The sequence below is a fragment of the Lissotriton helveticus genome, chromosome 5_1 (genome assembly GCF_964261635.1).
Source record: "Lissotriton helveticus chromosome 5_1, aLisHel1.1, whole genome shotgun sequence".
NCBI classification, from domain to species: domain Eukaryota; kingdom Metazoa; phylum Chordata; class Amphibia; order Caudata; family Salamandridae; genus Lissotriton; species Lissotriton helveticus.
This window is the reverse complement of record NC_136065.1, coordinates 1173429214-1173456249: the sequence shown is the minus strand read 5'-3', so window position 1 is coordinate 1173456249 and position 27036 is coordinate 1173429214. Positions and strand designations below refer to the sequence as shown.

Sequence of the window (27036 nt, the reverse complement as noted above, 5' to 3'; positions counted from 1 at the left end):
GTGCAACTTGTACTTTTATTATCCTTTTTGTGCGAATTCAAGCCTGTATGGTTCAAAATAAAGTTTCCGAAACTGTGGTCGCTGAAAAAAACAGCTGAAATATGCCTTGAGTGAGGCGCCAAGATATCCTTAAGAAATGTAAAAGGAGCCTGGGTCAGAGGTACGCAGAGGAAAGCAGAGAGGTTTAGATGCAGAAATAGAGGCGACATTGAGAGTAAGTTCACTTTTCCCAGGGCGGGTAGGGCGGATGAGCTTGCATGGTGGGGGGACGGGGCAGTTGCCCAACTTGCCCAAGCTTTAAACTGTATCTGTCATCTTATCCACGATATAGTGCCGAGAAGCATTCTAGAGGGGGATGGTTTTTTTGGGAGAGAGAGAGAAGAGAGAGAGAGAGAGAGAGAGAGAGAGAGAGAGAGAGAGAGAGAGAGAGAGAGAGAGAGAGAGATATGGTGGCAGGCTGCGCTAATGCAGCAGACACAGGATGCTTTTAGATCCACTGTTAGTGCTTGGAAGGGGCACACGACACGTTACAAATGACTTGGCATTACGGAGATTTAATTTCCTACCACAATTTCTGCTCAAGCTGTGCAAACACTTGCTCGTATGTCAGATCCAATGAAAAGAAGATATTACAGGTTCCGGAAAACATTCTGTTCCGGAGGACAGACCCAATATTCACAGTTTAAGAGCCAAACCATGAGCAAGGAGACTGTCTACAAGTCCTCAGCCAAATTCAAGGCTGCATCACAACACGAGTTAAACATGCTGAACGTACCTCCGTGGTGAGCAGAGCCCCGGATGTCCCTCTCTCTGCCTGCGTTACTCGACTGTGTGTTGTTGCCAGAAAGCATAACGAAAAAAAAAAAGGAAGAGAGGGGAGGGGGGAGGAGAAATGCGTCTCGGCCGGAGCAGGGGGCGGAGCAGGGAGAGCGGGCTTTGGAATGTAATTGACACGGCCGGCCGGTCGTGAAACAAAGCATGGCCGGCCGGCCGTGAAAGCCTTTGATGCGGCAGGGGAAATGCGAGACGGCGGGAAGGGGAGGGGGCGGAGCGGGTAAACAAAGACGGACGTGCACGCGCTTTTAAGCTCAATGCGCATGCGCATTGAGCTTAAAAGTCACGGGCACTGCAAGGAATCGCCACGATTCCTTGCAGTGTGGATAAAGAGTGGATAAGTCCCAATACTCTCGCTTGCTCGATGCGCATGCGCATCGACAGGCGAGACCTAAAAATGGTAATCCTACCAAGATGGTTATATGTTCTGCAGAATTCATTGCATAAAATCCCACACCAATATTTTACACCGTTAGAGAGTTTATTGACTGAAATATTGTGGAGTAATAGAAGGAAGCGAGTAAATCTGACACCCTCCAACAAAAGCAGGAGGAATGGAGGTACCACGCCTGGAGCTCTATTATATGGCCACACAACTCTAGCATGCTGTATATTGGTTAGATGAGCCTAATAACTGAGAGAAAAAACTATTGGCAGGTACACACAGATGGATCCCCTTACCTGAGCTCCTTATGATGGGGGCTGGGGTGCCCGGATCATACCCATATATTATTCAACATGTTGCAACGATATGAGAAATAGAAGTTAAAAAGGTAGTTTGACATGCGCCTTATGCCCCAGACATGCCATTATGGGTGGCGAAACCCTTTAAAAAGATAGCGGATTCTATGTCCATTAAAAGATGGACGGAGGGAGGATGTTACACAATGGCAGATTTATATAGTATTGCACAATTTATAACTAGGGAAAAAGCTGAGAATTTGTATGAACTGGGTGGTGGTCAATTTTTACAATATGCAGAGATCACAGCAATTGCCTGTGAAATATGGCCTACGTTTCCGGTTTCTGATAAGGCTTTTTTCTTTTTAGATAATGGTTGTATGGGGACTTTTCATCGTTCTCTAGTTCCTCCCACAATGCCTTATTTAGTTCCGAGTTTAGCTTCAGGCTATACCATTGTTTAATGGTTGCATATATTCTCCCCAGTGTTTCATTAGTTATTCCAAATTCTAGCCTTACTTGCGCTGAAGATGCAGTCTGATGGATTTGAAAGACTCTTTCATAAACTAAAACTTGAGATTTATTTAGCAGGTTGGCGTCTTTCCAGTGTAGTGCAGGGCTGCCATACAATCGTGTTGGTAGCATTTTGGCTTTTATTACTCGTAGAAGGGGTTTAAATGATGGCCCCTTCAGTTTTTTTGCTAGCGAACGATAGTGCGTTTGTTCTCTGGGCCATGTATGCTTTTTGCTCCCGGTGATTATTCCTGTTGTCAATGTAAAAACCCGGCACTTAAAATTAGATACAGCTTCTAGTTTTTTGCCCTCTAGTTGAAGTTGCTGATTGGCCATCTGATGTCTAGTGATCACCAGTGTTTTGCTTTTTGAGGTGATTATCTCTAGCCTGTTGTCGGCTATGTATTCCAGCATTCCTACTAGTGATCTTTGTAGGCCGATCTTAGTTAGGTTCATCAGGACGACATCGTCCGCATATGATAGGTGAGATATGGATAAGGAGCGTAATTTGGTGGATGAGATATAATCATGTTAAGTTTTGGTGCCAGGTGTGCCATGAAAAGGTTGAAAAGATGCGGGCCAGAACACATACTTGTTTTAGCTCTTTGGTGGTTGTAACCTATCTTGATAGCCTTGAGCAGTCTCCTAGCTTTACTCTCATCCATGTGTTCGAGTATATAAGTAGTATTCCTCCAAGTATTTTTTCCGGGATGTTCCACTTGCGCAGTTTTTCCACACTGCCGAATGCCGCTTTTAAGTCGACAAAACAGAGGTGAAGGTGTCGTTTCCTCCGAATATATTTGTCGGCGATCATCGAAAGCTACAGGATGTTTGTGATTGTCCCACACCCTTTTCTGAACCCTGTTTGAATAAGGGGTATCAGTTTTAAAGTGTCAGACCAGGTCGTCAGTTCTAGTAATAGCGAGGCGTAAAACTTTGTGTCCACGTCGAGAAGTGCTATTAACCTGTAGTTTGACGTGGACGATCTGTTGCCTCCTTTGAAGATTGGTGTAATTACTGCCCCATGCCAGCTTGAGGGAATTTGTCTTTCTTTCTCCACCTCATCAAATAGGTTTTTTAGTGTTCCACTCCAGAAGTCGAGGGCTGATTTGACGATTATTGGGGGGGAACTGGGGCCCAGTTCCACGGCCCTCCAAGATTACTTTTTTTACATTTTCAACACTAAAGCTTTGGTTCCAAGTGTGGACCACAAACCACTAGCTTCTTCCCATTGTGTGGCATCTATGTTTTGCAATTCTGATGGATAGCAAATTGGTCTGATATTTATGTTCCGTGAGATAATCCTAACGTAGTCTGTTTGTTCCTCTTGTTCCTTGGTAATTACTTGTCCCATGTCTCTCAGTGTTTGGCGATTCGGCGATTCAATGTCTGTGAATCTGTTTAGCAATAATGACACCCAATTGTTTTCTTGTACACTTGAGACAGTTGCATTCACGGGCCACCTTAGCCTGTTTATTATTCCCCAGAATGCACTTGAATTGATCTTCGCGGTGTATAGTAATTTAGCCCAAAAGTTGTCCTCCTGTCATCTTTTATGTTCCCACGTCTTTTTTTTATATTTTTTCTTCAGCTTCTGTATTAATTCCCAATCCTGGCAGGATATCTCCATTCTTTTTTGGCTCCTGACGTTTTTCCTTATTTCTCTCGCTTAAGTTTAACAAGTTCAGTTGATGTTACAACGTTTTTTTTGGGCTGTGAAGCTTGTTTGGATTTAACAGCCATAATTGTGGCCAGTTTGTCTGTAAAACATGCCCACTCTTTATTTTATTGCAATCGCAAGTTTCACTTTCTGTTTTAATTCTCTGGACTTTTACCTGTAATTCATCTAAATTCTTTGTCGACCATTTCAGTCGTTTCAAGTTGGTTGTGAATGTGCTTTCTGCCATTATCGCACTGTTTTGATGCTTTGAAACTAAACTTTAAATTAAAATGAATATGTTGGTATGAATGGTCACTTTTAGTCATGAATTCAATTGAAAACAGGTGAGGAGGGGCAACAATAGTAGTGAAATTGCTGTTTAATCAAGCCTTGATTGAGAGTTGCCTCCCAGGTGGGTATATTTTGGCAGACAGTCTTCTGATGTTCCACCATTTATTATTCTCAACCCCAGGTATTCCAGAGTTGTCACCAATTGTTGTTCTACTAGGTCGGGGTGGTCCGACTTGAGTTGGTATTGAGGTAGCACCTCCCAGAACTCATTATCTGCTGCTAGTATTGCGTCCTCTTCTGGAGTATAAATTAAATTTGAATTGAAGTCGCCTGTTAAGATGATTTCCAAAAGGGATTATTGTTTCGTGTGTCATTAATTATAGATATTAACAGATGGATATGGGCTTTCTTCTCTTTTACCGATGGATGTATGTAGGTATTGATTAGTAATACAGGAGCCTCTTCTTGTGGTAGAGAGAGTTTTATTTGTTGCAGGTTTGGTTCATAAGGGGCTATTTGCTCTGGTTTGAGATCAATTTCAGTTGAAACGTAAACTGCTAACCCTCTCTTTGGGTGGCCATGCCTCTTATTTTTCTCTGCAGGTGTGCTAAAGTGTGAATATCCGACGAGCGGCAACTCCTCTAGTGCCAAAGTCTCCTGTAGAGCGATGATGTTGCAGGACTCCCAGCTTTTGAAGGGACGGCCATCTTCTAGCTATTTCTTGGCTCCGGCTTTGTTCCCTGAGATGAGATGTAGAGTTTCTTGGGTGTTGTTCGTTGTGTATTTCTGTAAAGGTCAGTTAGGTTTCATTTTATTCAGCGTACCTGCAATCCAGCTCCATTGGTCCGCTGCATGTTCCAGGGTTGCTTTTTCCTTAGACTGGCCCACATTGCGGCTTATTGTTGGTGGACTGTTCCCCCTTGCATTCTGTAAGACTGAATACACCTGTTCTTTTTCTGCTGTGCTATGCCCTACTTTTCGCTTCTCTGGGGAATTTTCCCTTAGTAGGCCTGGGTAGCATAGTTTCGCAGGTTTCGAAAGTTTGATGCCCCATGTGTCAAAGTGTTGTGGAAAGGACATGATTAGTTGGGCGACTTCCTCCATTTGCCAGGTTGTCAGTGTTTGCTCACTGGAGTTTCCGTGTCCTGCCTGGCAAAATTCCAAAGAGAGTAAATTACCCGACTTTAAATGTTGTAGTCCTGGAATACAGGACGTCAATTTAAGAATGTTACCCTTATTTAGGGTGTCGTACCTCCCCTGGGACTCGTACTCTGGTGATAATAGTATTTGCGGAGGTTGTTGTCTGTACTGCCCTGTGGAACTAGTAATGCTGATATCTTGGTTTGTTCCCTCCACTGCAGGTACTTTTATTTTCTGATTGGCACCACTGGTCTTATTGCAGTTTTCAATGTCGTGTATTGTAATTATTAGTGGTGACCTACTAGGCTGGTTGTTCTGTTTCCTAGTTGAGGCGAGGTCATTTCTCTGGGGGACCGGTTCCTTTCCAGAGGTAGCTGACCTTGGCTGGTCCACATATGCACTTCCTACAGGCGCTGTTTCCTCCTTTCCTCCTTGTTGTTGGCCCCAATGATATGGCTTTCGTATTGTGGGACCGTCTATTTTTGCCGAACTAGGAGATGATCTCTTGATGAGCCCAAGTTTAGAGACATTACTAGCCATGCCTTGTGGAACAATTTCCACAAGGTATTTGGGCCCTTGTTTGCTGTTTGTTTTTTCCACTTGTCTATTCCCGTTGCGGCCCAACTGGCTCCAGGCGTTTTTCCCTGGTTCCTTACTTTGTTGCGGATTTAATTCTTCTTTTCCAGGTGCCGTTCCTTTCGTCCCTTCTGTCTGCTTCTCCTTTTTGGCACAGAATTTAGGCATATGTGGAGTGGATTTTGTTACTTCCCCTACTTTTTTTTCTCATGTTCCCTATTACCAGCCGTCTGTAAACCGTTTGGTTGTTCACTTTTTTGGTGTTCTCAGGCACCAACTTTTTTAACTTAATTCAACATCGCTTTCTGTTTGGGTACTGTTCTGTGGACTTCTTGTTGGGTTTGTCCATGTTGCAGGTACTGTATACTTTCCTGTCCTTGCTGTTTTTTTCTTTTTGTTGTTAACGGGCTCCACTGTTCTTTTAGCGCTGGAGTATCTTGGCTTCTTGGGATCTTGTTCTACCCTTGCCGGTGTTGATGAAAGGGACGCTTTTGGAGCCTCAGTTGATGTATCCGATACTCCCTCTGAGGATTTGTTAGTTTTGTTGTGTGATCTTTTTCTTTAATTGTACTAAAAATTGGAAAGAATTTGGTTTCTAGCTCTGCTTTGTCAGCTAGTACTTTATTTCTTGCTTTCCTTTCCCATTTCTTTTGTCTTGTTCGTTTGATTGGATTGGGTGAAATAGGTGAATGTGATAAGGTGCCTGCTTTTATCTCCCCTGATGTTTTTTTTGTTTTTCCTTGTCCGTTTATTTCTTGACCTCCTGTTTAGGGAAATCTGATTATGGTTTACTTTCAGCCTCTTTGGACTTAAAGCATGATTTACTTAGTTGTCTGAGTGCTAGTATTTGTTCTAGGAGAGATGGGAGGAGGCTCAGCTTGTCAATGATCGGACCACAGGTGTAGGGAGCTGGTTCTAGCGTGTATTTTGATTAAGCCACCGTTATTAGTTTGTTAAGATTGTCCAGTTTGGTGTGTATCCCTGCTATGTGGAGCGCTATAATGTTCATTAAGTCAATTTGGATGTCAAGTTTGTCTGATTGCCAGTTCAGTGCTTTTGCTGATGATTGTAGTGTTTCTATAACGGATTTAAGAAGCTCCGGGCGAAGTGTGGGGGTACTCGGTGCTTTCTCTTGCTGGAATAGTTGATTAGCACCAGTGTGCTTTTCTGATTAGGCAGGTGGTTACTGGGATCTATTTGGTCAATGTACTGGACGGGGAATGTTGCTGTTCCATCAGATGTACCAATTTTTCACCAAGTGGATCTGCTTTCCTGAGTTTTGCTTTAGGGATTTGATGCCCTCGGGTGACTATTTTTGTTGAGTTTTGTGAGGTCTCCTTGCTCAATATGGGGTTTAGGAGCTTTAACCAAGAGTTTTCTAGATCCTCCGGGTCATTAACTTCGTCTGCAATTGTCCTGTGAATCTGGGCTTCAGTTGTCAATCCATGTTTGTGGTCTGGTGAGTTTATAGGTGTGAGGGAGATTGTAGGTTTTAAGGTAAGGCATGAAGCAAGTTTAGGGCATTCACACGATTCTGAAGTGCTGGTCCTTGCGAGTTGCTTTCCGCCATCTTCACCCCAATTGCTTCCATTCCAATTGCTGTCTCCTTCATAGGAGGACTCGACTGTTCCATTGGGATTGTTCCCAGAAGTGCTACTTTTTTTCGATACCTCTATTGATGTCTCCAATAATGTCTCAGGCTGCTTGTCTGATGTTGATGATTCCCTTCCGTCCGCCGTTGTCAAGATGGTTTCTTTTCTGGAGCTGTTCCCTTCCTTGTCCTTTTGTAGCTGGCATTTATCTATGCGTGAGTCATGGTTTATATCTTGACAACTTGGGTCATTTTGGTCCATTTGATCCACTGTAGGGACTGTTGGTCCCAAGGCTGTCTGAGCAGTGAAGGTGTTGTCAACTGTACCTGTGTCTTATTAAATGTGAAATGCCAGTAACAAATTTCAACAAAAAAAAAAAATATGTTTGCTAACTGGAAGTCAATGAAGGGAGGACAATCTTTTCATATCAATTCTAATGCCAACCTTTTTGCATAGTTTTTCATTAACTGTGAATCAAATACCTTGGTAGGTCCAAATCTCTCACATTACAAAAGTCTACCCTAACATCAATGAAAGCATTGAGAATCTGCACATGAGGAAAACTGATAAGACCTAGCAGCCTCTAACGTTCACAACTGGCACAAGCAAGAATCCACCAGAGTCTGGATCTGCTCCACTAGATAAAGTTTGGAGTCCACTCAGATTCAAGTTCTTAACACACACTGCACAGACTGGTTTAGGATCAATCAAAGCAGGCCAAAATCACAGATTCCAAAAAGAAGTGGATTTCAAAGCACAAGAACAATCTCTAGTGTGCTATCATTTAGTTTCAAATGGTGGTCATTTTCCATCTGAGATGCACAGTCTAAGAATTGGAGTGGCGTAGCATTTAAAGCCTTTAGATTTTTAAAACAATCTGTGCATTGCCCACATACATGTTCCGATTGAACCCATGTGGTGGGATTAGCCCAGTCAAAGGGGCAATGTAAAGACTGAACAATAGTGGGAATAATATTTATTGCTTGGAAGACCCAGTAACAAATTGGCTGGGTCCATTATGAGAATTATCCCTTGTTCACTATTGAGCACGGGGCGGGGGTACAAATCCAGTCAAAAGCCAGACCTTCTATACTGATGATCATTAGATGGTTTAAGGATCTAATGGTTGATGTTACTAAAGACTAAAAGGTCCAACAGAATCAAGTTTGTACATGAATTATCTGCACATCAGTTCAAATCATTCAAGGAGGCAACAATCAAGGACACTGTACTGCTGCTTGGTCTAAAACCCCACTTGAAAGGGTTCCAGAAAGTCATTTAATTCAACAAAAGCCAATAACTGCCATTTCCAGCAGTTACACCAAGAAAGGTAACAAAGACATTGGACGATAATATTAGAAATCCTGGCACCTAGTGATTGTTTCTTTAATAAAGGTCTCATAACTGCATATTTGAATTCTTCAGGCACTTTCACTTCCTGCAAAGTATTATTATTGTTCTTGGGGCGTGCAAAATTTCTCCGCAGTAATTCCTTAAAAATCTTACTAGGTATAAGGAGGTCTTTAGGTGACCGTGTTGGCCTAGAAAAATAAACATATCTTCAGATAACAGGACAAACTCTTTCAATATGTTACTCCCATTTATATTAGACAATGCCCTTAAACATGACAAATGGCCTTTGTATCGGTGCACAGTATCTTTAATAGCAGAGACCTAGATCACTAATACTTTTGCTATTAATTAAAGTTTGCCTCAGATGCTCTAATATTCACTATAGGAGGAAGGTTTCCATGTTCGCTATTAGTAGAAAAAAATTGCTGCTGACATATCTGGTGAAGGCAGAATGTACACTGTGAATAACCCTTAGCTATGGTTTTATGAATAGACCACTTATATACCTAGTTCAGCTTCTGCCCGGCTATTTTAGAGACTAGACAATATTTAAATCTCTAATGCCACTCAGCTGAGTACAGATCATGATGAAGAGACACTAGTTCTTTTGCGTACCAGCTATGGGATATACAGACCAATTTTGTCCTAGTTGCATTACATGGAGCGAATGTGTCTTAAACGGAGTTGAGCTGATCATAATATTCATTCAATTGACCAAGAGATAAACAACGTATTTTTGCATCACATAATACATTTACAAGATTGCCCTTCAGCTGATCTTGCTTTCCAAATGTGTGAATTTATTTGCCTCAAATGATATGTAACCATGTGTTGTTTTTCTATAACAGGCAAAATAAATGATAAACTATCCATTCAAGGGACAGGTTATGTTGGACATGAGAAAAAATATGAACAAATACAACAAATTACACCTAAAGCATTATTTTTAACACGTGATGAACAAGGGGGATTCATAATACGTTTGAATGAGCCCCAAAGATAATTAAAAGATTGAGTAAGGGGTAGACAGCATTTTCAAACTGAGCAATGATATCCCCCAACAATCACTATAGATTACTCAAAATGAATCCCTAAAACTGCTGCTGTCATAAATCTAGTGCTTCTGACCCAACCATAGGAGTTCTGACGTTCAGCAAAAAAAAACAACTCTGGAGAAACCTGGATTTGTATTGCCAAAATGTATCGATTGGGATCACTATTATGAGCTATTTAGAACATTTAAAATCACTTTGACCCATTTTACCTTGTCTATGGGCAGCTTTAAATAGTCTGTGGAAATAAAATCATTTAAAATACCCCCAGACTCCCGAGATAGCCACATCTCGGTGAAAGATAGTAAATCCACACTAGACTCAACCATTAGATCACAGATAGCTACGTAATGGTTTGCTGCATAGTGTGCCCTGATTAGGGCTCCTAGACAGGTTAACCAATGGGGATATATGTTTTACTGCATTCTGACAATGAAGGAACTTTGTTGTGATTGCTGGCTAGAAGTACTTGAAGTACAGTGTGTGAAGCCTAATGCACTAGGAAGGATAATGTACTCTGCTTCACAGCACTCGTGTGGGTTACTGACTGCCTTTAGAAGACGGACACTAACAGCAGTCATTTTTCATATCAGCTCTGCAATCTTCTCATTCCTTGCACCCCCCTTCATCTCAGTTTGTCTTCCATTATTCTGACCACTGCCGTAATACTAGTCCCCAGTCTCCACAAAGTGATGATTTTGTGTCGCTGTTGGTACATATAGGTCGATGATACTATTTGTGAGACCATGCTGATGAAGTATGGGTATGTCAGACGCTCATGTCAAGTCATCATTGTTGCAGGCCACCTTTTTGGACAATGTACACCCATAAGACAAAATTTCCTCCAAGGAGCTTCCTTAAGGTTATGGGCTCAAAAGTGATAGTTTACCTGGAGACCTCATGAGCATAGTTTGCATCTAACACTCATTCTTTAAGAGTCATACTGCTATGTGGTTGCAAAACACAAAAGCTCTTCAAGTAAGGCTGAGGTTGGAAAACACTGGCCACTGTTGACTTACTGGTCTGAGGAATAAGCTTTAAAATATTCTACTTCAAAATACATCAACCAGGCGGCATTGAGTGGTGGTTAAGATTGACACCACTATGCCTATTGCCGACCAAATACGAAAATCAAAAACTTAGACAGATGTCAACCGTACCACAGTACGTTCTCACTTCATTACTTCACACTTGTTTCAGATTCAGTAGTTTAAAGGTATCCTATATTTTTAAGAGAGATTCCTAGATCATCATGTTTGTCTTGTGCAACATTCTTGATATCAGATGCTGCATTACACCATGTATATTCACACGGAATGACCTAAATTCAAATGTTTTGAGGAAAAAGTACATTGGAGTGGATTTTAGAGGCTTTCAAATCCCACGGTTAATAACACTGGATGTTTAACTCCTCAGTATCATGAGCCTACTGCGAATTAAGAGAAAGACCTTCAGGAGGATGACTAGAATGAAGCAGTATCTGAGGGCACTTTGAGCAGAGTGGTCATCATTATTTGCCTCGATGGCTTAATAAAATTCTGACACTTTGTAATAGAAAACCATAATTCTATTTGACACTGCAATTTCCATTCTCAAATCAACTTGCAAATAGGATTTCAAAGCACCATTTCACTCACCAATTAATCGGCTTGCAAACATTGCTATGCGTCACCCAATCTTTTTTCTGACAGTCTTCAGAGCAATAAAAGGCCTGTTTACATTGCCCACATCTTCGTGATCCTACAATGAAACAGTTGTTACTGTGGCATCAGTGACAGATTTTTTGCTTTTAACCAACAATATTAAGAAAATTACTTTTTGCTGTTAATCCGTTGTGTCCTTTGTTCACAATTTTTAGGAAACGAAACAGCACACTTCCCTGTCCAAGTTGAAAACAGGTCTTCAAAAGATATTGGTAACAAAGTACAACAGTGGATAACATCTGCATCAAATCACAAGCTAGACCATCTTCCTGGAATCCAAAATGGTCTCTTTAGCACAACACATTGTAACCATATTACGCATTAAAGAGGCCAGATTGAAGAAATGTGTGGAAGAAAAAGGATTAATCAAGCCAATGAGTTGCATGGCAATACCATATTGATATTCTCACACCTGGAATTATAGGTACCACAAATATCAGCAATTCTGCGAGTTAGGAATACTGTAGGATTACATGTTTAGTAAAGAGGGGACTTACTATAAAAATCTTGAATACTGAACTCGATTCTCACAGTAGATCCTCATTTCTAAGCCTATTCCCACCAGATTTTATCAAATTAAAAATCTGGTGAGTCATCAGTGGAATTGCCGCTAGTGGGACATTTTCACACCACCCGCTACTTGCAAAACCCTCTCCCCTAAAAATATCCAGATTTGACCAGAAAATCTATTTCAGCTAAATCAGCGATTACACAAACCTCAATTATGGTTTAGGATTAAGTTAAAAGTTACTTACCATTAACAGTTTCTCTATCATAATCATCTTTCTAAACAACGAATATGGGTGTCTATGAGCAGGATTCCAGTGCACTTAAATACATAATGAACGCAAAAAAACATAAAGGTAGCTTTTTTTATTTTCTTTTTTCTAAAAATAGACACCTGGCAAAAAGCACTAGAAAAATCACTATGACTAAGAAATACAAAGAGAAGCAATGCTATCAAAACTCGGTTGGAATTTTTCACTTTTCAAAGAGAAAAGAGAAAGGCAATATTTTAACAGTATACTAAAGTGAGAATGCTACATCCTCATTCAAATTACAATGTGTTTGCTTTAGCAGGGAGTAGGCATGGTCGCCATGATTATAATGTAGATATTCAAGAGAGTACTGATGCTACAGGTAAGTAACATTTCCATATCCATCATGAGGTCATAATTAATGATCACAGTCTGAAAGGACAAGACACTGATTACATCCCAAAGGAGGCAGTAGAACACTTAGTAATTGAAGTTATAAAAATAGAATAAAATGGCAGGAAAACCTACACATTTAATTGCCAACAAACAAGATACTTGTTGGCCAGACGAGAAGGTGAGAATGATAATCAAAAGATCTGTCACTATATTAACCTTAATAAAATGTAATGGAATTGTGCTCAACATTGTTTTGTTGACACTAAAGTACTGCATGAGATAAATTAGATTAATCCCTGGTTAGAATTTCCAAACCGTACAAATATAGATTAGGTACATTAGTACCTTTTTGGATGCATTGGAGTTCATCGTTTAGTTGACAATTTAGAATAGTTTGCAACTGGTAAGAAATCATAACCTGCTATGAGACGGGTTCTACAGCAAGTAAGGGAAGGTAAAGCATGGTACAAAAACGGCTGTTTAAACATTTGAGGAATGCTGTGTTTGAACTACAAACTTCACAGACTGTAGTGTAGTTCCTATAATCCCAATAGGCTCTGCGCATTGGAATAATACCTACAGCAGTAAAGGCCTAGGCCAGACGTTAACTAGGTCTACTACTGTCGATCCTAGACTTAAAGTTTTGGGTTTGCCAGCTTAGCTCAGAGTTCACTAGAAACTTTCTCGAATGTTCAAGGAGGACTTAACTTCCCTGATTAGACAAGAAGGGATTTAGTTTCTGACAACCATAGAACATGACAACTTTGCTCTCCCCTAATCAAGAGTATATCTCGAGAGTCGTGTGAACAAAAGGCAATTTATTTTACTCAGTCAGTACGTGCATTCTTAGTCTCATCAGAATGTAGAGAAAAGGAAGAGACAGGCGTGTTCAATAAAAAGGTGTTATTTATTGATCAGTCTCTTTTCTCATACAAGAGAAATGGATCGATATTATTGCAATACTTATAGCTAAGTAAAGTGCATACATTAAAAGCAATAGTATAAAATAATACTGTAAAAACATTGATATGGTTTCTAAGCCATAAGATGTTTTAAAATGAATAAAATATATTACATACACATATACATTTGACTAAACGTGCTCAACTGGTGTTTCTAGATACGCCTACCCCGTGTACCTGACCTAAGCCTAATACGTGGGCGGGAATAGAAAGTTACAGTTTAAGTTAAGTTTGTTTTTGCCAAGTGAATAACTAAAGAATTCTCTGCGAGGGGTTATTCAGTTCTGTACCTGGAAGTTAGGATGAATGAGGAATGGTATCTCTCTCTCTGGTCTCGATATTCCAGGCTGCCTGTGAGGGCTACCCAGAAACGCCGGTGCTGGATTCTCGGCAGGAGAAAGCAGCGCGTCTCTCAGCGCGTCAGGAAGGCGGGGCTGCTGCCAGCGGGGTCTGCTCTGCTCTTGGCTTCGGCAAGTATGGCTGCTCCGTCTCGTCACCACGCGTGTGTTTGCATAGGGCAAGATCGGTAATATTTATACCTTTAAGGTGCCGAGATTGATGTAAGGTTGGACATAGATACGTCAATAAGGATGTCATACGACTTGCTCGTTAGCACATTCTTTTACTGAAGTTCTCGGTGAAATCAAAACAATGGCCGCAGGGTTTTGCCCAGGTTGTCATAGGTTTGATTTGTTATGAGAACTCCGTATGCCTTATCAGGGGCTGGAGGAATATCGCTTGTCTAATTAGATCGCAAGCGTTATGACCTAATCAGATAACACGTTCCTGTGCCGTAGTGTGACTGCGTCAGATAACGGTATCTGCATCATGGGGGTTTTCTGCCTCATGGGCTGACTGCTAGTTAACTTGTTGGTTTGTTTAACTAGAATAGGGTCAGGAATAGGGGGATCGATTCAGAACCTATAGGAATACATGACACCCACTCCACGCTAACTATGGACATATTTACTAATCTAGGCATAGTATAACATAGTACAACATACTATAGAGTAGTGTGTATACCTTACCACCCCAAAATACATAAATGCATTTTGAAATTCTTCAAATATACGGAAAATTTGCAGACATATATATTGTATGCACTCAAGTCATGGAATAATGCTAAAGTAATCACGCATTTGTATACATTATTGCTTATTTGGTATATGAGAATTACACATGAAATGGTTTCTTAAATACAGAAAAAAGTTTCGAGACCATTCCATCACAGAATAAAATATTTGTGAACATACCAGCGGGCAGCTAAAGTCTATAAAGTATCTAAAAATAGAAATCTTAGTTCTTTAGGAATAGTTTCTTACCTTAAGCAGAAGATAAGTGTCCCGAAAAACCGAAAAAATGAATTGGGGCTTCTGAAAGAGTTGCTGTCCGTGAACTGGAGTGAAAAATAGTTCATGTGACTTTATTATTTAAATTTGAAGGCCGAATTCAGGGAACGCCGTGTGCGAGCTTGCTCAAAAGTCTCTATTTCTGTTCGGGTGAGAACATCATATCATTTAGGCTTTCGAAAAAACTGTCAACAGCTTCCTGGGAAAGTTCCACTAACTCGGAAATAGGTGTAATCATGCATTCTTGTGCATGATTGTCTCCATTGACATTCTGATTCGCATTGCTGACAGAAGGTCGTACCTGTTCGATGCTGCTTTCATCTTGAACTTCACTACCCATCAATCGCAGTGGTGAAGCTTCCACGAATGCCGTCATCAGGATTGGTAGCCTTTGAGGGCAGCACAAAGCATGAACCTTGATCGGGCTCAACAATGTTTCTGCATCCATCGGCGCATCCGATTGTAGCGTCAGACATGTGTCTAACACGCATTCTTCTCCGCATAGCAGACACCTCAATACAGGTAAAACACATCTTTGCCACATTGGTCGAAATGATAGAAACCAAGTCATGTTCAGGTCTCTAAGCCGGGAGAGTCCCAGGATTTTTGATATCCGGTCCCGGTATCCAATGGCTAGGATTGTTTCTTCTCTTGTCGCCAGAGTTTTGTCTGTGACATGGGTTGCCATAACGAAAAATAAGGACTAAGAATAGGATTCCTGCAATTAGTCCCAGGATCAGGGGAAGTCCGCCAAAAATCGAATGGACGAAATCTGGAAAAATACCCAGTATGGCTTTGAATGGTGTTAATGCCATCGAAAATACTGTCTTAAATACCTTTGAGACCCCATTGGTATCAGAAATATTTAAGATTTCATTCAGGATTTCCGCGAAATGTACGGGGGAATTAGTTGATAATAATGTATGTATCTCTGCAGTCGTCCTTGCGACTTGTAGATCATACGTTTCTTTTGATGACGAGAGCCTGGTAGGCGTCTGAAGAAGCACTGTTTTCATTCTGCTTAAAGTATCTATTCGAATAGAAGTAATTTTCAAATCGGGCCATGCCCTTGCCTCCCTGTCTGGGAAGGAGCTGGGGAACGAGCGTCCACAGCACTTGACCTTCGCAGTGGTAGTTACTAGATAAGGAGTCCCGGGCATAAGACTACAACATCTGCGGTCTACAATTAGAATGTAACTCCCATTATAGAGTCTTTGAAAGAATGGTTCTATTTCCGTTGCAGGTGCGCCTTGCTGGTGACATGAAAGGTTGTATGAATTCCCTTCACAGGCTCCATGCAAACTAATTCCGTTACACAGAAGTGTGCCACTTAGTGACATCGCACATTTGTTGCCACTAAGAAACACTTTCTGTCCTTTATTACTGACACATGCATGTGAATAGGGCAGGTTCCATGTTGTTTTAAGGTACCCCTTTCCCAATTTCTCGTACATGCCAGCCTGTATATATTTTTGGCAGTATTGAAACCTGAAGGTTGAGATTGGAATATTTATTATCCCATGTATTATCCATGCACTGACAGGTCGTTCTGACATTGTCACTGGTAATCTTTCGAGTTTTTCAATGCTCAAGATTGTATAATCAGCACCCTTTTGTGCCATACTGATTTGTCTATCAGTAAGGTTAAAGATTTGGAATAATGACGTTGTGTTGATTAGACGCCAAGGCACATAGCCTGAACGCAGATTTTGTAACGTCCAGCCAAGCTGTACAATAGAACGCAATTGTGACTGACCGTGTTGTAATAACAGTAAGTCTTGCGATAATATATCGATTGCTGAAGACACAATGCTGTCCAAAGAAAAAAATCGCGAGGACAGAGTCATTAACCCATTGTCCACTACAGAAAGTGATTTTTCCAAATTAATACGGTCAATTTCCCGTATTCTCTCTGCTGTTTCAATTTGAGTAACCTTCCAGGCCTCATTGTATGCTGCATATACAGAGGCTGCTATGAAACGCTTTTGACGCTGTTTGCGTGGTCCCATAGTGAAATCACGCAAGTCAGCACCATCAGTAAGTAAAGTTAGGTGTTGCTTAATTTCTGCCAGTGTGGAAGTTTGTAGCCATTGAAGGCATAATTTGCCCACACTGTAGGTGGTTATTATCCCTGGGTGATGTCTTTGAGGATATCTAGGGTCTGGCCTGGTCATTTTGAACCCCTGCGTTTTGTTCAGGAATCTGTCTTGACAGTTATTAGTATCTGTGGGCCAGATCAACCACTGTTTCCAATCAGGATGTGTTCTGTTTTGGTTTAATATATGGTTTACGTCTATCTCTTCATCTGTATCAGAGTTATTGCTAAACATTGTTGGCTTTGGAATAGACGGTTTATTTAAATCTTTGATTTTGGCTAAGCCAAGACAGGTGGTCTGTTGAACAGTGTCATTTAAAAATATCATTTGTTCTGGGATCATGCAGGCTCTAAACAAAGCTTCTATACCCTGTACTTGCCAATCTTTTGTACCCCAAACACTTTTCAATTCAACATTTTTGTCCCAATAATCAAATCCAAAGGTATTCATTTTTTCAAAGAATGAGTCTGAATATAACAATTTTGTGTTGGTTATCATGGTCTTGGTCCCTGTCTTATTTGATAATTTAAAATAAAATGCTTCAGCATTACTTGTGTTAAAACCTGAAAAATATGAATATTTGTCGTAAACGGTTCTTGAGCTCCCTTTTGGAGGTGTTGCACAATGTTCCCATTGATTATAATTTAAAACATTTCTAGGTTGTGCAGATCTATGTAAAAAATGGTTACCATAGTGGTTATAACAGTACATACTATCATAATTGGTAGAACCCTGCAAATAATCATGTTTGGTAAATTTAGCAGACATTACTAAATCAGACATCATATTATTAATGCTTTCGAAGTCCCAATCATCAGCAAATGAGTTTGGTTTTACAAAGTCACTCAAGGAGATCTTAATTTGGTGTGGATATTTCAGGATCTCGACCAGACCATAAATTTCATAGTCAGTGTTGTCCCAGGCTACCCCACCAGGTATCGGATTGGCTGTGAAGTTGGCTGGAGAAAGTTCTCTTTTCTCGACGTGTGAAGATGTGTGTGGTTTGAGGATCAAGTTGATTTTCTGACTTGCTGTGTCCATTTTTGCATATTTTCCCTCAATAAAGCGTCCCAATGTTAGTATCATGATGAGCCAAAGTATGAGGATAAATGCACCAAAACCCACCCAAAATTCAATCCATGGAGAAATCAGATATGTTTCTTTCAGTTGTTTCAAAAGTTCTTTAGCTTTATCTTTAAAGGTTTTTGATGATGGCTGTGTCTTTGATTCACTGAAGCCTTCAGAGGAATCATCGAAGTTTATGAAGTAGCCAGATGCTGTTCTGTCAATTGTTCCAATTGCTTCAGGATTACTGTTTCTTGCATTTTCACTTGGTACTTCATTATAGATTGGTGTGTCTCTGCTAAATGTTTTTATTTGGGTTTTCAGAGGTCTGAGTTCTATTGCATTGTTGCATAGTCCTTGTTGTTCTTCTGTAGGCGTTTCGAATGTGATGAGCCTCTTCGTTAGGACCTCTGTACTGGTAGCAAACCTTGGTGTTCTGCTACTTATTGGGAGTCCACTTGGCCTACTGTTTGTTATCGGCCACATGTTGTGGTTTTACCAGGTCGATGGATACAACTCGGTTCTCCTTTTTACCAGCAAGTGGCGGTAGTACAACTGATCTTGTCCCGTTGACAGACAAGACAGGAACTGCTTTTCTGTAAGAAGGCCCAAATTCCTTCTTTACCGCGATCTTCTCCCTGACTAGATCCCCGACTTTAGGAATCCAGACAGGTCTTGCTGGGACAGGTGGTGGTTCTTCAGTGGTTGTTGGCTGTTGTTTCAACTTTATGTTGCTCAGGTCTTTTCTTGTTTTGTTTAAGTCCTGCAAAATAGCCAAATGGTCTTTGATATCAAAACTTTTTTCTTTCACCACTGAAGTCTGACTGTCAAGGTCAGAGATAATCATCCTAGTTCCGAATAATAATTCGTACGGACTGAATCCCTTCAGAGAATTTCTTGGCAAGTTATTGAGACTACGTTGGACACTTATTAGATGTTTGACCCACCCAGCTCCCGTACCTAATACCTTTGCCGTTATAGATTGCTTTATGTCACGGTTTTTTCTTTCAACAATTCCGTTCCCCTCAGGGTGAAATGGACAAGAGTACCGCAAATTCACGCCCATTCCGACCATGGCCTCCTTATAAGCTCTAGAGCTAAAAGCAGGACCATTGTCCGAATGCAGCATGCCAATTGCGTATGTGCCGATAAAGACTCGCAAATCTTTTATAACAGTTCTGGCGTCAGCCGTTCGCTGGGGCCACATCCATATGAATCTCGTGCATGAATCCACTGCGACCAAGATATATTTATAGTTACCATCCCTTTGTAAGGGACCGCAGTGGTCTAGATAAACACATGCTAATGGTTTATCCGAGATTAGAAGGGGCGTCTGAGCTGGACGTCTCACCGTTGATACTTTCATTTTTTGACAAATTTCACATTCTAGAACATAGTTCCTTGTCTGTCTTCTCATTTGTGGCCACCAGTATCTCTGTTTTAATAATGATACTGTGGCTGAGACGCCAGCATGTATAGAAGCAAGCCCTTCGTGTGCCGCTATTATTAGTCCTATCCTATGTTCCATGTTTGGAATTGCCCTATCCCCCACTCCAGGGATTCGAGCAAAAGGAACATTGTTTGCATCAGTTATGTATGAGTATTTTACTGGAAAGCCTTTAGGGAGTGGTTCTATCGAATCCTTTTCTGAAGCGCTGACAGCTTGTAATATTTCGCTGTCTATTTTTGTTTTTGACCGGGTGACGGCAGCTACGGAAGCCGTTTGCACAGCTGCCTTCGCGGCCTCATCAGCCAATGAATTCCCTGCAACGTGAACGCCATCACGTTGATGACTCAGCGTATGTATCACGTGAGTCTTTGGTAGTTCTTTTTGTAATAGAACTACTTATTCCCAGAGCATTTTATGCTTGATTGTGCCACCTTTCGCATCCCTGAAGCCATTCTGAAGCCAGATCTGCAAGTATTCATTATAAGACTGAACGCAATAATACGAATCGCACACTATGAGTGTGGGGAATTCTCGATCGGTATTTTCAAGCGCCATCTTAAACGCCAGTAGTTCAGCTCGCTGAGCTGTACAATCTCCTAGAGATTGTGTTTTAGTGAGGGTTGGTTTAAATTTTCCTTCGTGCCAGCGACCTTTGACAATCGCGCACGCCGCACTGTAAGCTTGTTTACCCCCTACTGCGGGTTGTGCTGATCCGTCTGTATATATTATACAGCCGTATTGTTCTAGAGGCAGAATTTCGGTCGGCAGAGGACATTCAAATTCATATTGGAGAAATTCTTGTGTTTTTAAGTTGGGATCAAATTCGTATGCTACGTCTGTTGCAGCAAGAGAGTTAGCCCATTGTATCCATCTTGGATGGAGTGCTTTAGCATTCGGAATGCTTGCTTTTGTTACAGCCTCTAAGGCTGGTATCGGTGTCACGATTATTATTCGTTTACCTTGTGCCAGGGCTCGTTCTTTTGCTATAGCTGTCTGTGTTGCAGTTAGAATTTTTTCCGTAGGGCTAAATTTCATTTCAGCCTTAGTGTACAAGTGTGATTTGAATGCAATTGGTACCTTTTCTCCCTCATTAGAGGTCAGGTATGTGAATCCGCATCTTCCTGGGATGACTCGAATCACAAGATTGCGTGTGTTATCACGTGTTTCTAATTTTGTTTTAATTAGCATGTCTGTTTGTAGGGATCTCAAAATTTCTGTGTGTATTTGAGTCCAATTGGATCTTTTAAAATCTGGTTTTATCAGATCATAAAGGGGTTTGACCCTTTCTGCGTAATTTGCAATGTATGTTCTTCCGAAATTTAGGAAGCCTAGAATCGACTGTAGGTTTTTTAGTGTTCTAGGTGCTTGGATTACGGCACATTTCTCTAGGAAATTGTCAGCCAGGCTTTTGCCTTCACTTGATAACTCATATCCTAAGAATAGGACTGTCAGATGGGCAATTCTGGATTTTTTAAAGTTGAATTTGTAACCCTCTGCTGCGAACCCAAGTATTATGGTGTTCACTCTCTTCAAGTGAGTCTCCAAGTCATCATCTGTTAAGTAAATGTCATCGACATAAGATAATGCTTCATCATCATATAGTTGTAGTAATTCTGTTACTCTCGCTGAGAATACCCCCGGGCTGTTCTTGTACCCCTGGGCTAACCGACAGAATTGTTTTTGAGTGCCATTTATTGAGAATGCAGTTAAATATCTGCTCTCTGGTGCTATGTTTTGACAAAAGAATCCATTAGAGATGTCTAATGTTGTTTTGTATTTTTTGCGCACTATGTTATTCATTAGTGCAGCACTGTGTGAGTTTTGCACTGCAAAAGTTTTGCAACATGTGTTAAGGTGTCGGTAATCCAAAACTAGACGATATGAATTGTCTGGTTTGGAGACCGGAAACAAAGGGTTGTTCATTTGTGAGGGTCAAGTTTCAATCACCCCCTGGTATTCTAGCTGATCTAGTATTTCATTTACCTGTTTTTTAGCTTCTTGCTTAATTGGGTACTGCCTTTGTGCAGTTGGTTGTGATTTTAACTGGATTTTGTGAGGAGGAGAGTCCTCATCCCATCCTACATGATTTTTATATAAGGCAGGAGCTAAAGCCACTGCCCATTTTCTGGCAAGTGTGTATTTTTTATGAATCGGGATATGATTCGAGAAGGCAGGCATAATTACTTCTTCGCCATGAGGGCACTCCCTTACAAACTCTGGTGGCCAGTCTTTTTCAGCTAGAAGGATATCATAGCCCTTGGAGAGATTATCCCAAAATAGTCCCCTTATTTTCCTAGTCTTATGTCCCTCTATACGCAATGTTATTTCGTATATTTTGTGAGGTTTGCTAACTCTGGTGTCCGCAGTTTCCACTTGAAGATATTCATTCGTGTCCACTGTCTCCAGATGATTCATAAGGACTTTGCGAGCTATGCTCACTTCTGCTGCGCTGTCTAGCATTGTCTGAGCCCACTCTCCGTTTTTCAGTTGTGTCCTCAGTATTCTCGGCATTGTTAACTACCTTGATACTGGCTACCTTCTTTTTTGGAAATTGTAATTTCTTTTTTAGCTGAGCAGGTTCCTTGTCTTTGGACTTGGTGTGCTCTTCTCTTTGTTCTGATCGTCCTCTTCTTTCCGATTTCTGCGAGGAAGTCTGAAAAGATTGAGAGGGACGTGTATCAATGTCTTGATATCTATCAAGGTTTTTTTATATTATCCCTATTTCTAAGGTTATATCTTTTCCCAGAGGGGTCACTCTGGGGTGACCTGTGTCTTTGGTTCGGAGATTTCTCTCTTCGCCTAGGAGACCTTCCTCTGGACTGGAATTTATTTTCTTTAGGATTGGATTGTTTGTTTCCATCCCAGTTCTTTTTTGGTGAATTATTATTAAAAAATATTTTTTCTGGACTTTCAGTCAGTTGTGGTTTTACTGGTATTCCACCTAAACTATCTCTACCTAGTTCCTCATAGGATTTTTCTATGATTCTGGCAATTTCAGCTGGTTGGTCTGCTATATCTGTCTCTTTTAACCTCTGGCGGATCGCCACGTTTGCTGCTTCACCTTTTATGTTGGCTAATAATATAGCCGAGACCTGCTTGAAGTCTTTTAGTAATTTCATACCAAGAGTTAAAGCGGGTTCAGGTCCATATTCATCTTGAATTTGTTTTAGCACATCTGGTATTACCGAAATGGATGGAACACCGTGCGTTTTTGTGTAGATGGAAGCAAAGACTGTACCCCAGGTGTCACAGTCCTCAATGTGTGGTGCGATTCCCATTGGAAGGCAGATAGTCAGAATCCTGTGCTTTTCTAGCGGGGTGGTGTCAGGAAACACCGCCTCTATTTGGGTGATTTTTTGCGCTAGCCAGAATGGTATTTGTTCCCGTTTAGCCGGTACTTTACCTAGGCAGGATTGGATGTTCTGTGGTGTAATTTTATTTGTGTTCCCCTGGTGAGGGGTCAGCTGTGGAAGTTTAATCGCTGGCTGAATTGTTGATGTCCGCATCACATACTGAACTAATTGTCTATGAATTTTTATTAATTGTTTTAGCTGTGTTAACAGCTCTGCTGCAGACATCCCATTGATGTCTGGATGTGGTGTGTATCCGGCTAGGACCGGCCACGTTGCTCCTGGTCTACCTAAAGGACCGAGCCTGGTGATGTGATTGTTATGTTTTAGGGCGCCATCAAATAAGAGCAAATGCTCTTGAAATTTGAGTGGTACTTCCACCTCCTCGAAAGGAGTGTACTCATTAGGAGGTTCCTCTATTTTGTAATAGTGGAAGTACTTTGTTACAGCATTTGCTGCTGGAAAATGTATCCATGAATAGTATACCTCTGTCTGCCGATATTCGTGTGCCTCAATTACAAATATGACTGTGCCACCTCTAGGTGTCAGTCCATTTTCTATAAGTTTCAGGGTTATAGATCTCCTTTTGATGACCGGGATGAGTATTATATCCCCGTCCGCATCTAGTGCTGCAGCATCAGCCGCTGCGAGTTCAGCTGCTAATCTAACTGCCTCTCTTTCTTCTTCATTGTCTGACATTTTACTGTCCTGAAGGTTATTTCTTTTGTTTGCAGATCAGGTTTCTTATGGAAACAAAGATTAGATGCACAATATTTTGGAACAGTGTATCCTTCAACGTTGACTATACCAAGAACCATACATAGGAGTTCCCTCCTGCGAGGTCTGGCGGATATAACCTTTCACCCACTCCAGACGTCTTTGGAGTATTTGGGAAAAGGGGTCTGAGTGAGAAAGCACGACTTAGTTACTCTAAATGTCTTACGTTAGTTTTATCGCCCTTTCCAAACGCGTTGGGCGCCATGTAGTGTAGTTCCTATCATCCCAATAGGCTCTGCGCATTGGAATAATACCTACAGCAGTAAAGGCCTAGGCCAGACGTTAACTAGGTCTACTACTGTCGATACTAGACTTAAAGTTTTGGGTTTGCCAGCTCAGCTCAGAGTTCACTAGAAACTTTCTCGAATGTTCAAGGAGGACTTAACTTCCCTGATTCAAGGAGGACTTAACTTCCCTGATTAGACAAGAAGGGATTTAGTTTCTGACAACCATAGAACATGACAACTTTGCTCTCCCCTAATCAAGAGTATATCTCGAGAGTCGTGTGAACAAAAGGCAATTTATTTTACTCAGTCAGTACGTGCATTCTTAGTCTCATCAGAATGTAGAGAAAAGGAAGAGACGGGCGTGTTCAATAAAAAGGTGTTATTTATTGATCAGTCTCTTTTCTCATACAAGAGAAATGGATCGATATTATTGCAATACTTATAGCTAAGTAAAGTGCATACATTAAAAGCAATAGTATAAAATAATACTGTAAAAACATTGATATGGTTTCTAAGCCATAAGATGTTTTAAAATGAATAAAATATATTACATACACATATACATTTGACTAAACGTGCTCAACTGGTGTTTCTAGATACGCCTACCACGTGTACCTGACCTAAGCCTAATACGTGGGCGGGAATAGAAAGTTACAGTTTAAGTTAAGTTTGTTTTTGCCAAGTGAATAACTAAAGAATTCTCTGCGAGGGGTTATTCAGTTCTGTACCTGGAAGTTAGGATGAATGAGGAATGGTATCTCTCTCTCTGGTCTCGATATTCCAGGCTGCCTGCGAGGGCTACCCAGAAACGCCGGTGCTGGATTCTCGGCAGGAGAAAGCAGCGCGTCTCTCAGCGCTTCAGGAAGGCGGGGCTGCTGCCAGCGGGGTCTGCTCTGCTCTTGGCTTCGGCAAGTATGGCTGCTCCGTCTCGTCACCACGCGTGTGTTTGCATAGGGCAAGATCGGTAATATTTATACCTTTAAGGTGCCGAGATTGACGTAAGGATGGACATAGATACGTCAATAAGGATGTCATACGACTTGCTCGTTAGCACATTCTTTTACTGAAGTTCTCGGTGAAATCAAAACAATGGCCGCAGGGTTTTGCCCAGGTTGTCATAGGTTTGATTTGTTATGAGAACTCCGTATGCCTTATCAGGGGCTGGAGGAATATCGCTTGTCTAATTAGATCGCAAGCGTTATGACCTAATCAGATAACACGTTCCTGTGCCGTAGTGTGACTGCGTCAGATAACGGTATCTGCATCATGGGGGTTTTCTGCCTCATGGGCTGACTGCTAGTTAACTTGTTGGTTTTTTTAACTAGAATAGGGTCAGGAATAGGGGGATCGATTCAGAACCTATAGGAATACATGACAAGACTTATTATGTTTTATGGACTGCTTTTGAGGAGGACCTTCTGAAGTGGATGGCTCTTCCTTCTCAGGAAACACTTGAGAGAAGGTTTTAAGGTTCTGAGTGAGCCCTTTTTGGGTCTTTTTAGGATCAGGGATGTGGAATTCCTATAGCCCAACGCCCAGGACATATTGTTTGGGGTCAAGGGCAACAAGATTTCATGTGTATTTTGTCCTTGGGACAAGTAGGCCCAACCCCCTGCAGCACAAACCTTTTGACTGCCAGTTTGCAGTACCACATTATGGATCAGGAAAGGGCACTGTCTGCAGTTAAGGTAATATTTTTGTCCATATGCTAATGCTGTTCAAACTTGTATTTATGGTTCATTAATTGAAAGCCTTTATTATTAGGGTGAGCGCGCTAATAAAGCTCTGACTGCATTACTGACAGTGGTTCCAGTATTAAAAAGTGTACACATTTTCAAAATTTAGCAATATGAGGCTATTATAATGCTGCCAGAATGCTCTCTGATTTGATGCAAATATTTGCATAAGCTTGAATGCAAGATTGATGATTCTTTGCTTTCAAAATAAAATGTTCGTAAAAAAATTAAAGCAAAAAAAAAAATTCTCTAAACCACTGTAAAATTTTAGGTACAATTTCTTTGCAGCATAATTTAGTAACGTGCTGATGCACACTAGTATTTCCCCAAAATATTAATAATGGAAAATCAGTGTAACCAGTTTCAATAAGAATATGGGAAACAAAAACAAACAAGCATTGGCAAAGCCAGTAGGTTTGAAATTAGTGGTCAGCTTTTTAGTTTTGTCAAAGTGTGACTTGTTTTGCCATGGTTTTTGTAAAACCTTAATAATGTGGGAGCTGCCAGGTCCTCACCATTATTACAAAAATAGGCAAAAGCAAAAGTTGTTTTTGGTCTCAAAAAGCACACAGCCACAGTAGTTACTGGCACTGAACACAACTACTTTGTGTGCCGATTTGCTCCTTGTAAAAGAGCAGAATGTGGTCACTCACAGTGAAGCCAGACGATACAGTGAGAGAGACAGTATTTTAATAAACTCAAAAAGTCACGGTCAACGCCAGACCAAATTAGGGACCCAATTATTGAAGAAAGGCATTGTAACCCTGGAACTATTGCTTACCACTTCATTTCAGACCTAGTATGTATCTCTGCGGAAAGGTGGCAACATAAGGGGATTGCAAGTACTCAAACACTACTATGGTATGAGCCCTGGCTTAATCAGAGAGGCTATATCAGAGTTCCTATAAAATGAGATTACTGCCATAATTTATCGCCGCAGTACATGGCACCAAAGGGACAAGTGGATTTTGTTACAGGACAAGTAGATTTAAGAAGTAACCTGCCCCATGGACAAGGAGATGTTTCATTAAATTCCACACCCCTGAGGAGGTTTAGAAGAGGTGTCTGAGTGTTCACCTAAGGTAATGGTGTCCTTTGCCTTAAACCTATGGAGACAAATCAGCTGCCTACCTTCCCTGTCTTTAAGGGTCTTAGTTGAAAAAGTCCAGCAAATACTGGAGTCTTTAGATAAGTCTGGGGTAAGCAATATAGTTATTTATTGTGGAGCCTTTTTCCCCCACAGGAGCCACAACATCTGAGAATAATTTTTCAAGAGGAATCCGACATGGTTTAACCTTAGCCCGAAGCAAGGTTTTTATAAGACATCTGCAAGAAAGCTAGAAGTATTTGGAAGAATATCTTGAATCTAAAAGTGCATCTATTTACACAGATGTTAGAAGAGCTCAGAGACTCCCTTCACACATCATATGGCATAAATCTTATGGATGGTAGACTCTAGAGGTGTGGTCTTCGCT

General features: G+C 41.0%; 1 protein-coding gene across 2 annotated transcripts in view; it reads right to left on the bottom strand.

Annotated features, from left to right (window-relative positions):
• The window catches only part of TDRD1 (tudor domain containing 1), a 2637228-nt gene that overhangs the window by 2269949 nt on the left and 340243 nt on the right, over positions 1-27036 (bottom strand). For both annotated transcript variants that reach the window (XM_078643866.1, XM_078643867.1), the window contains exon 5: positions 11330-11432. In XM_078643866.1, coding sequence (XP_078499992.1) covers positions 11330-11432 — 103 coding nt within the window. The remainder of the gene's footprint in view (positions 1-11329; positions 11433-27036) is intronic.